The sequence below is a fragment of the Brachycentrus maculatus genome, unplaced genomic scaffold (assembly GCF_059751285.1).
Source record: "Brachycentrus maculatus isolate JH-2025_06_01 unplaced genomic scaffold, ASM5975128v1 h1tg000048l, whole genome shotgun sequence".
Classification (NCBI taxonomy): Eukaryota; Metazoa; Arthropoda; class Insecta; order Trichoptera; family Brachycentridae; genus Brachycentrus; species Brachycentrus maculatus.
The window spans coordinates 396512-409722 of record NW_028280802.1 but is presented as its reverse complement, the minus strand read 5'-3'; the positions used below and the strand labels follow the sequence as shown (position 1 = coordinate 409722).

At 31.3% G+C, this 13211-nt stretch overlaps 1 protein-coding gene across 2 annotated transcripts in view; it reads right to left on the bottom strand.

Moving 5' to 3' along the window:
* sowah (ankyrin repeat domain family member sosondowah) overlaps positions 1-13211 on the bottom strand; it is a 174903-nt gene that overhangs the window by 127225 nt on the left and 34467 nt on the right. Inside the window, exon 4 of one of the 2 annotated variants that reach the window (XM_088277616.1) lies at positions 11712-11821. In XM_088277616.1, coding sequence (XP_088133742.1) covers positions 11712-11821 — 110 coding nt within the window. The remainder of the gene's footprint in view (positions 1-11711; positions 11822-13211) is intronic. The other variant, XM_088277617.1, reaches the window with a different exon arrangement.

The following is a 13211-nucleotide window of genomic DNA, read 5'->3' as shown; positions in this document are numbered from 1 at the left end:
CACCGTTCCGTAACAATATAAATATTTTATCATATTATTTTTTGACATCTCATCAAAGATGAAGAAAAATATGGAAGTCTGGGCATTTACGGGGCTGACGACCGTCATAGGCTGGTTTAAGTGATCACTTTACTCACGTGTAACATTCACCAATTCTACCCATTATTGACAAACTCAAAATTACTCAAATTCACACTACTCAAATTCCAGACTTCCGTATTCTTCTTCATCTTTGATGAGATGTCAAAAAATAATATGAAAATAACTCCTGTAATTGGAGATAGTCCAGATTTTGTAAACAAGTATTTGGGCACACTCAAAATGTTGTAAATATTTTATAGTTTACATAGACGAAAAGAATTAATTATTAATATTAATAATAATAATTATGGAAAAAATAAATATGGCTAATTATGGAAAAAATGTAAATATTTGAATATTATTTTTTGACATCTCATCAAAGATGAAGAAGAATATGGAAGTCTGGGCATTTACGGGGCTTACGACCGTCATAGGCTGGTTTGAGTGATCACTTTACACACGTGTAACATTCACCAATTCTACCCATTATTGACAACCACGCTACTCAAATTCTTGGAACATTATTTGGACACACTCAAAATGTTGTAAATATTTGAAGGTAAAATAAATATTTAAAATATAAATATCTAGATATTTGAATAGTTTATAAAATGGTATGTTACTAAAAAATATAGGAAAAATTAAGTAACTGGATGGGAATACTTTTAATTCAGAATTAACAAAGAGTACAATTTATACCAAATTATTATTCTAACTTTTTATTAATTATCAACTCTATACTAAAGTAAATAAAGTTTTCCCAATACGTAATGAGTGTGCACAAATCTTTGTTCCTAGAAATACTCAATCAGTCGATCTCAAGCCTGCCTTTAACATTATAATAAGTATCATTTATATTTATTTCCATGACTTATTTTTCATTCATTATGTTTTTGTTTCAAATTATGGATTTTTCAGCCAAAAATAATTTTAGAATACCAGCTTAGATAAATCACTGTACGCCATTCAATTCACAGATTCATACTACTATACGCATATTCAATTAAAAAAATAACGCAAAATCACGAAATCAGTATTCAGGAATCGCAGTTATTCAAGAAGTGACGTCAGCTGATGTGTAATTATTCACAGTAACACCAATAAATCTTTCAACCGAAACACCATAGAACAAACCCGCTAGCAAAAGATAAATAATGCTGTAAAAAATAAACGGGACAAACTTTTTCGGCCGCATCATTCCATGTGTCTAAACGAAGCATTTTTCACAATCTCTGGATATGAATTCGTGAGCCGTTGCGCTTATTTTCAAGTTTCATAAAAATAAAGATTTACAAAAAGTATATCCGGGTATATAATTCTCTTGAAACTATTCCGTAATATTTCAGCTTGTTGGCGTGACATGTGTAAAAATAAACATGTAACAAGAACAGAACATTTTAGGGGATAACACTAAACAGTCATTCCAATACAAAATGAAGTCTGACTTTATATAAAAAAATTACAATATGAGCACTTAAATAAATAGTTGGAAATTATAATAGACAGCAATTTAATTAATATACTCTAATAACATTTCGAATAAGTAAATATAATATAGGAAATATGATTTTAAATTAAATTATTTAATCTATTTCTACAGCATATAAATATCGGAAACATATCATAATAATGTTAAAAGTAGCATTGGAATTCATCCATAGCTCATCGGTAAGTGGCTGACAATAAGGATAAATTTCATCGTTAGGTTGATTTTCTTAATAATAATAAAGAAAAACTAGTATTTTTATGTTATTAGTCAGGAGTCATGATGTATAATGGCGACTATAGGAAATGTAAAATAAAATTTATGAGTTCTAGTACTGTGCGTAGCTCTATGGGAGGCGCCATTTAGGTCTGATCTTGAAGATCCAAGACATTAGGGAAGGATCAAGGCAGAGTGTCGAGAGAGAGACCAAGAAACGCAACAACATAAACAATAACTCTGGTCCTTGCTACTCCGGGGTGACGTTTGTCACATTTCTCATGAATACTAATTGACAAAAATGTTCCTAGAAAGGTGTCCAAAACCTACGACCTTCCAATTAAGTTAACACATGTATACAAAACATAGCAAAGAACGAATGTGCTATGCTATGACGGATGTTGTTAGCATAATGATGCCTATAGCAAAATGGTTTTCTTATCATAAATTTACGAAGGAATGGAAAAAGTATTTACTAAAATTTAAAACAAGCGACCAAAAAACCTTTCTGCATCACATCATAAAAAGGTAAAAGAAGTCAACGAAAATATATTATATCGTATGTATGGGCGACAAAGAGATTCGTTTAAAATTGAAACCCGAATATTAATAGATGTTACGCAAAAATACATACAAAGTTACGAAATTTCAAAATTGTATCTTATGCAAGAAAATATCGTACGTGGGAAAAAATACTGCATTAGTATATATGTACCAAGATTGAATTATCGCAAATTACTGAGAGTACTTCTGTGTTTATTATACCTGTTAAAAAAATGAAAAAAAAACTATAGCTGATAATATTTTTTAGACAACAGTACCTATGTGATAATATCAGTTTGACTGTGAAAAAATACATCGAATCCAGCATTTTAGGAACATACACATACGTATAATATATCGTTTTTGATATTTTGGCGATATTTACATGTTGTCTTAACCTTGTATTGAGCTGCGCGATGTCTAATTATGATATTGTAGTATTATGGTAAGTATTTACAACATTTTGAGTGTGTCCAAATACTTGTTCACAAAATCTGGATTATCTCCAATTACAGGAGTTATTTTCATATTATTTTTTGATATCTCATCAAAGATGAAGAAGAATATAGAAGTCTGGGCATTTACGGGGCTTACGACCGTCATAGGCTGGTTTAAGTGATCACTTTACACACGTGTAACATTCGTAAGCCCCGTAAATGCCCAGACTTCCATATTCTTCTTCATCTTTGATGAGATATCAAAAAATAATATTATGGTAAGTACACTAATAAAATAAAATAAAATGAAAATATTGAATAATACGAAGATTTTGTGACAATATATATTTTTCAATGAAAGACAAATATAATCTAAAATATGTATAAGAATTGACATCAGTCTTGAATTTATATTAAATTTATTCTATGGGATATTCCGGTGCCAAATTTTAGGCGCTTCTCAAAATACTATTTACACGGTAATATCGCCTTAAAATTAAACAATATTAACGAGCTTTTCAGTATTCTATCGGCTGTGGCCATGTTTAGCCAATATCCCAGGTAATCAATCTATTATGTTATGACATTATTTAGCTATATAATATCATAATATAATAGATTGATTACAGTTGATGGACAATTAATCCATTAAATTTACAAATTGAACGTTGGTTTAGAAAAGCGACTGTTTCTGAGGCTGAACATTGAATATAACCACATATAATAAACTTAAACAGTAATTGTAATACAGTGTGTCATATTAATAACAAGTATTTCTAATTTCGAATTATAGTTAACTGATAATTGTTAGTAATTATTGCTATTAAATGAAGAATTATATAAACTTTTTGATTTTAACCAGGGAAAACTAAGGACAGTGACAAAATTGTCAAAGTGTGTTATAACATGGGGATGTTTGTACAATATAAGATCATTAAACAAAAACAGTTTGACAATAAAAATAAATTTGGATAATTTATATGGGGCTATTTTCATAAAATACTATCTCAACGGCGCTTCACTGTGAATGAATAGGGGAAAAGAAGATGTTGGAAATGATTTAGCAAACATATGTAATTTTACTTTTTTTTAAACATCTCACACTCGCTATTTCTAACAACTGGTGGAAGAGCATTCTGCGCCATCGGCCCGCAACAGCAAAGGCATAACTGATAATGCCCCCTTTTTACAAAGGAATCATTCTGATTTCAATGACATGTCATATATACTATTTTATTTCCAGTATACTTAGTATGTATTCTACAAATAAAATAAACTTTTCTTATAACTATTAAATTTTTACCAAAGTAATTTAATCGTACAGTCGGAAACAGATGGTATTATTACTATAATTTTTAATTATATATTTTTTTGTCATCTCAACTTCTTCATCTCACCAATAGATGTCTCTAGTGAAATTCTAGTGATTCAAGTACAATGTTTCGGTGATGAAGAAAAATATGGATGTCTGGGCATTTACGGGGCTGACGAACGTCATAGGCAGGTTTAAGTGATCACTTTACACACGTGTAACATTCACCAATTCTACCCATTACTGACAACCACACTACTCAAATTCTTGGAAGTTCTATATTTATGATCCAATTTCAAAACATTGTTCTTGAATTACTAGAACTTCACTTCTTCTCACCTAAAGATGTCTCTAGTGAAGTTCTAGTGATTCAAGAACTTCATCTCACCTATAGATGTCTCTAGTGAAGTTCTAGTTATTCAAGAACTTCATCTCACTTATAGATGTCTCTAGTGAAGTTCTAGTGATTCAAGAACTTCATCTCACCTATAGATGCCGCTAGTGAAGTTCTAGTGATTCAAGAACAATGTTTCAAAATTGGATCATATATATAGAACTTCCAAGAATTTGAGTAGTGTGATGTTACATGTGAGAAAAGTGATCACTTAAACCAGCCTATGACGGTCGTAAGCATCGTAAATGCCCAGACTTATATATTCTTCTTCATCTACGTTGAGATGTCAAAAAATAATACGATAAATAACTCCCATAATTGGAGGTAATCCAGATTTGTGAGCAAGTATTTGGACACACTCAAAATGTTGTAAAGAAAGTAATAAAATGAGAATATAAAATAATTAGATAAAGTCAGAAATTATGAGCTGATACGAGAAAGTTGATGACCATTGCAGACCATATTTTGATTAATCTCGGGCATCTAGGAGAGTTGATATATGGACGTGTTGCGCAGTGACGGTATCAACAGCGGAAGAAGAAATAAGATGGGATCTACCGGGAAACATGAATGTTAAAGAAGATAATAAATCTTACAAAAACATTCGGGTAAGAAACGCCGATCAAAGTACCGGGTGAACTTACAAAAGGCAAAGAGCCTGCTCGGAGAATAATATACATCGACGGATGATTTAATAAGGATATTGGGTATAAGTACCTGCATTCATCATGCTCACTGAATCTTTCGATATCGCTTTACCGACAAGCTCTTCGGGGTATTCTCCATTCAAATAAGGTTACAGCACCGACAAGCTAAGCAAGTATTCTCCATTCAAATAAGGTTACAGCACCGACAAGCTAAGCAAGTATTCTCCATTCATATAAAGTCGCCGTATCGACAAGCTAAGAGAATAATTTTTTCATTTTAATTTACGATTAATACTACTATTGTGTAGCGGTATTAACAGAGTGAAAATTGATTTAAAAATGGAAAGATATTACCACCAACTACTTGAAAGCGGCCGGGTCAGGAGACGTAATAATCTTCGGGTATGTATGAGGAGATGCATGAATGTAGAAGAGGCGAAGAATGTTTGCAAAGACAGAGTGGTGTGGCGTTTGATTCTCTATGCTTACCCCTGCGGGGAAGCGGCGTGATGGTTAGTTAGTTAGATATTACCACAAAGTGGCTGCCGAATCAATTAATGGAAGTATTTTTTATTAAAATAATACCGTATGGAAGTATGTTATTCATAAAAATTAAGATATCGTTTCGATAAATTTAACGAATATTTCATACACTTACAATATTATTATGACAGCGCCAAGTTTGATGAGAAAATTTCAATTAATTAAAATTTACTCGCACAGAACTCGTTACATTTCTGTCGATATACTTTAGCGACAAGCTAAGAGAAGTATTTTTTATTTTTTATTAAATGTAAATACCACTTTTGTGTAGCGATATTTATCGAGTAAAACTTGAATTAAAATTGGATAGATATTACCACAAAGTGACTGCCGAAACAATCAATAGAAATATTTTTTTTATTAAAATAAAACCATATAATATTTATTGATTCGGCATTAACTTTGTGGAATGACATATAATTATTTAAAAAAAAATATTATACCACTTAATAAGTTTTATTTCATCACACACGACTAATTTTGAAAACTACAGATGTATTCATCTACAGTTTTACTTTTCACCTGTAAATGAAAACATATGTTGTTTTCGAAACTAGTCGTGTGTAATGAAATAAAACTCATTAAGTGGTAAAAATTAAATAACATGCCTTATCAAAGAACCTGTTAATCATAAAAATAAAGATAAAGTTTCGATAAATATAACAAATATTTTTTACGCTTATTGTTATGATAGTGACCAGTTTGGCGAAAAATTTTCAGCCCGTTACAATAATTTTAAGAATTTACTAGCACAGATCTCGGTACATTACGGTCGATATACTTTAGCGACAAGCTAAGCGAAGTATTTTTATGTAAATAACCTAAAGATTGTAGGTAATTAAATTTACGACCACGTGCTGCTTCCCTCGAGGAGTCCCAAAACACGGGCCCTAAGCCCGGGGTACTTATTCGTAAGAAATAAAACAAAAAGACAATGAACATATCCTGCCCTGACCAAATTAATTGCTCAATCAAACAATCAATTTAAATCCGACAACAGACTAAGTAAGGCGGACGAGTCCCCTTATAAAATACAAATAAAAGGCATAAAGTAAGAAAATGCAGGTACTAAAAGAACCCGACGGAAAAGTGCGTAGGTACCCGGCGTAGTCGAGGCGGAAACCAAACGTTAGAGGCGCACTCGGAAATGGAAAAACGGTCGATAATTTCGGCGATTGGTCGACAAAAGTAAGCGTTTATCGAATACGAAATATATATTACACAGAACTTATACCGATAAATTTCAAAACCAAATCTGATGTTTAAAATGCATTAAAATAAATACTTATTGAGAAAAATATCGTAAATAAATAAAGGCATGGTGAAGGTGGAAGAAATTAAAATTATTTCTAAATTTAAAATTTAATGCATTTAAATTTAAAATGATTTAATTTAATTTAAAGGTATTTCAAGTAATTGATTTTCGACTCTCTATATGTTTAATATTGTCACAGTTATTATAATAAGAGTGACACAAATAATTTTGATATGCAATGCTTTTACAAAAAATAAAAATAAATTTGGTTAATTTATATAACGCCATTTTCGTAAAATACTATCTCAAGGGCGATTCGACTAAATAACTAATCATTACGCCTCTTCCGCAGGGGTAGGCAGAGAGAATAGAACGCTAAATAAATCTATCTTTGCAAATAATCTTCGTCTCATCCACATTCATGCATATCCTCAAACATACTCACCGATTATTCCGACTCATGACCTGACTACGCCCAAGCATTTGAAATCGGATCATGCCAAGATATTTTCGGTCTTCCTCTACTTTCCAACTACACTCGCCTAGTAAATTTGTTTAACTGTTCTTCTTTATCAGGCCATCTCAACACACCTTTCCTAATTTTATCGACAGTGCGTATCTCAGCCTTGCATTCTTTTTTACTTATACCATTCGAACATCTTTCGTATATCGTTTTGCTGCACATTCGTCTGAGATCGAATTTGAATGCATTCAGTCTGATTTCAACCTTATTTTTCCAACTCCATGCTTCACATCCATATATTAGGATTGAACCAGGACTCCTTTGCTACCATTTTTAATTAGTACTATAATCTAAAATTTAAAGCCTTTGCTTCTCCATATCTGGACCCTAATACTATTTGCCTAATTAAACAGGGTGATCATCTCTGATTCTAAAAATCATCTCTAATTCGGCTCTGTTAGCAAGTCCCAGAGTATTTGAATGTTTTCTTTCAACTCTAAAGGAAGGGAGAGGATGCGGGCGGCGGGGGGTTCCGAGATTTTTTGTACCGTTTTTATTATCGAGTTAGGTTTGGCGCCAGATTGACCTCGGGTCAGACAGGGGTCCCAATTAGACAGAGGTGCGCCCCATGCACCGGTCTTCACCGCCCTTCTCTGCCTACCCTTGCCCTCGCAGCATCCAGCGATGATTTATAGCACTATCGACACTTCCTGTCTTGGATTCTCGACTTGCAGTTACACGTTACTCTTACTGAAGATTCTATGGCCCGTAGACTTTATGAGTGGCATTAAATTTGAGAAAAAAATCATCGTTAAGCTGCTTTAAAACGTTACTTTTGCTACTAGCTACAATAAAAAAAGTATAAAACTAAACCAATAAGGAAATTCGAAATGAACACTGCGTAGTAAAATGAAAATAGCAAATAAAACCTTTTTTAGAACACACGCAAAAGTCACCTTAATGCAGATCTATCCTAAGTTGCAAACAAGTCAATTTCGTTTTTATTATTGTATTATGTATTTTTAATTTAAGTTTGAATTGGTAAATACCACTATTTATTAACATATTATGTGATACGTGTTTCGATGCTTTTCGCATCATTTTCAAACATTTAGGTTAATAAAAAATTGATAGATTTTACTACAAAGTGACAGGCGAAAAAATTAATGGAAAAATGTAGTATGACCCTTATGCAAACGATTTGTTTAAGTAGTCAATTATTAACTTAAATTCATAGATATTCAAATACATACAATGAATAAAATATTTAAAAAAAATACAACTTAATGATTATGAAAACTCACATTCAAAACTTTTTCTGTAAAAATTCCTTATATAAAATAATAATAATTATTATTATGGATGATGCATACAGCGCCATATTCGTAAAATACTACCTTAAAGGTGCTTTATATGATAAACATAGCTATGTGGCGTAAAGCACGACAAAAAGTAATAATAAAATACAAAATGAATTAATAAATTTGACAACTGGTTAAACGCTTTTATAAATTGTAGTATTTTTAATGGAAGCAAATAATATCCTCAAAATCTATTATATCCCATATATGTATGTTCTAAAAATAAAATACCATATCCATATGTACCAAAGTTTATTTCCAAAGTATTGACTTATTATCTGATCTTCGTGTAAGATTGGTGAAATTTTACGAATGTTTTTCTGCATAAAAATACATTGTAAAGAAAATTAATTACTAAAATTAGATATTGTGAAAAAGTTATATTTAAAAAAAAGTGACGATTATTGAGAACTAGAATTAGGTTTATATTTAAGTTCTCTGTTCAGCACTCTTAGGGTAATAATTCACAAAAATAGCGCTTAACATCACAAATCATCCATTATTATTATTGGGAAAAAAAGTAACCATATAAATAAGAGCCGGTGAGATTGCGAGGATATCAAGGTAATTTATTGACGCAATCAGTGAAGATCACGACGGTAGATTATAATTATTATAGGTATCTATAAAACGCAATTCAATATGTGGCTATATACACACACATTTTATTACTACTTATCAGTCGACCTACAGCAGAACACATTCATTTAGTAATACGGAGAAATTAAGTGAGTAATTTATACAGTGGTAAAGATAGTTAGTTATATTATAATTATAATGGCCGCTGAATAAAATAATTGAATTTAACTATACACAACACAATTGTAAATTGAATTAATAAAACATTATAAACTCAAATTCAAGCACAAAGCCAAGAAATACCTTGGATCTGAATGATAAGTTGCTTCAAGAAAGTTCAACACTTCAAGAGCTTCTTTACTGACGTTATGTACATCCCATCAAATACAATATAATATAACAACTTATATTCATTAATCTGTAATGCAGGAATGATCACCCTGCCTTCATAAAAACACGTTACACCGCATCGATTCGAAGCGGTACCCTATGTACCACTTGGGCGTGGATAGTGAAAGATGAGTTTTGATAAGTTACTTTAACTACTTATGTTTAATTTGTATTTATACTTCTAAAAAAATTATTTAAAAGGGCACGTTTTCTTTAAATTTATATTTTATATATCAATAATTTATTGAATATCGTATTATTTACAATTTTCATATTATTATTTTTACTTAATATTTTTTAACTCCCTCGCAAAACTCAAAAAATAATTTGTTTTACTGTTGAGGAATAACTTTTAATAAAAAAAAGAGTTGTGATTATCAGTAGTAATTTATAATACGAGTATAACAGAAACCAAAAAAGTAATAAAAAATACTAAAATCAGTTGAATTAGTAAAAAAATCTATGCATATTGGAAAAAACGCTCACGGCTACTCACTCAAACGATTCTCAAAAAATAACTGTGCGATCAAAGTGGTGGAAATTTTGATGGGTACCTTTTAAAAAATGCCCAAACACATGCTCAATTTTTTATTGACAACGAGTGCTATCTTCATGTTGAGGTCGGAAACTTTTCAGACTGCCCGTGTATATATAGAACTTCCAAGAATTTAAATAGTGCGGTTGTCAATAATGGGTAGAATTGGTGAATGTTACACGTGTGTAAAGTGATCACATAAACCAGCCTGAGACGGTCGTCAGCCCCGTAAATGCCCAGACTTCCATATTTGTCTTCATCTTTGATGAGATGTCAAAAAATAATATGAAAAATAACTCCTATAATTGAAGATAATCCAGATTTGTGAAAAAGTATTTGGACACACTAAAAATGTTGTAAACACACTTTGTATGTTAAAAGCACAATTAACTTTGTGGTATGGTAATATAACACTCTAAATAAAGAGTTTTACACAAAGTGAACGATAAGGAGAATGTTATATCGTAATATATTGTAGTTATATTATGCAATTCAGGCCAAGTTTACCCATCCATATTCACAAATGCGAGTGATTCAAAGATGCATCTTTAAGTTTGAAAAGTTAGTGATAAGTAAGACGTAAATTTCGGAGTAAATGAACCGAAAAACACAGGCGCCACCTGCATCATGGCCACTAAGTCAAAATTATTTCGCACGAGTGCAACAGCTCAGTTTTTCTCCCTATTTTTTGCCCCCGCCCGTCCTAAATCTAGGCGAAGAATGTAACACGAATCCGGGAGTAATTTGGATCAGATTAAAGGACAGCCGGGTAATAGATTCCTCAGGGACTCGCATCCCGTGTCATATCGGGGAGGCGCCTACATCAGTCAAGAAGTGATAAATTTGTAAAATATGGTGTTACGTTCTGTGCATAAATGAGGCATTTCGAAAGATGAGCCAACCTTGTAATGTAAAGCTCGATGAGCATCGTAAGTCGATCAAGTTCAATGTCAATCTTTTGAAAATCGGAAAATTAGGACAAATCGTAATTTGGCGTTTATTTACAGTACACAAAAACATTTTGAATTTTTTAAGCATTATTAACTTTGTGGTACGGTAATAAAATACTCTCCTTATCACTCATAGTTCACTTTGTATAGCACTTAAAAACTCTCATACACCCCTCGCCTCCTTCACATCAATGAGTCATACATGCCCTCCGATTACGCACTTTTGACACCACCAGATTTAAGGTTCTGATTGCTCTGATCGTTCCAAGTCTTTATCAGTCGTCCTCGCTCTGTTTTCCCTCTCACATTCGCCACATATATTTTCTTAGTCATTCTCTCGTTATCCATTCGCTCCACATGTCCATACTACCTTAAAGAACTCTTTAATTTACAGTTTTTAAGTGGTATTTATTACACATATGAACGATGATTTGTAAGCAGAGTGTTAAACATAAAAAAATGAAATATGACTTATACTATAGATAAGGGATTTAAGTAAATAATATATAATGGAAATACGTAATTACCTTGACTTTCACCAACTTTGGATCTTCGTTAGCCATCTTGGACAAAGCGGAATAGTCCCCTATGGCCGACTTCATAATCCATTCGTGGCTGATCGGATTGAGCTGTAAAAATACATTACAAATGAGCAGATAAAAAATGTTAAATACACCGAAATTAGTTCACATTCATCCACCGAATTAGGGGAAGGCACGAACATAAAACATGATACTGCGGTCAGATGACAGGTTTATAATTGCAGATCAAATAAGGAAATATAATTTCCTTCGTCCCAAACGAGATAATAATCTCTAGTCATGTAAATTGGTAAATTTGGACTCGGCCTCTTATTTGCATAATTAAAACATATTTAAAATAAGGTTATACGCCAAAGAAGGCGGATGATACACAAATAAATATCGAGGTGTTTCTCAAACTGGATGTAATATTATTTATGGAATACGCAGAGAATCATTCGTTAAAATGATGTATGACAAAATGAAGCCCTCACTCGTTTACGAGTGATTTTAAAAGTGATTGTTGGTGAAAATAAAGTAAAGAAAAAGAGAGTGTACCATTTTTTTGTAAAAACAATAAATGTGAATAATTTAAGAGATATGATTTAAGGTAGAAATTGCATGAAGGAATATAATTTTCGAGTTTTTCTCTTTCTATCCGTTTCTCTAACATTAATGAAAACATAAAATTTTTACACTTATCCTTTCTGCAGGTAGGATAGTAATGATAGGTAAGACGGATGTGAAAAATAAATCTCAAAAAATCCGTTGAAAATGTAAAAATAAATGTTATTAGAATCATATCTCAACATTATTAATAATTAAAGCATTTACTTTGCAGTTAGTCATTTTTACTTTTATATTATTTTACAAAAATGTTATTAATATTAGTATATAACGACTCACACATTATTAATAAAACTAAACTTAACAAGGAAACCAATGTTCATCCAGACTAGGCAATATTTTGAATCATTTAGATTATAAATTCATCGGAATATTTGATACTTACTGAAAATCCATAAATCAACTGGTTTAATAACAATGTTTACACATTAAATTACAAGATTTAAAATAATATATTAACAATAACAAAAAAAACTTAAAACGCTCAGAATTAACTGACTGCGTATTAAAAAATTGTTTAAAGATGTCATATAAATGAAATGGGGTTTAATTTTGCGATTTAAAACATTATTTTCATCGACTGAAAAAAAAATTAACATGTAAATTATTTAAAAGAATGCACTTACAATATAACGAAATAAAGATAAAGCTTTGTATAAAATTAGTAGATTATTGACACATAAAATATTACTTTTCAATTCAAGTGTTGAGAACTAATGGAGAGACAGCGTCAAGATAAAACCAGGTGTTTTTGAACTACTGTGGAAGCTTTTGAAGCAAACGATGGCATTTAATGCATATAATTATATAAATTAAAAATAAAGATAGAGATAGATACTGGACATTTTATAAACTGTTCAGCGTATTCTTG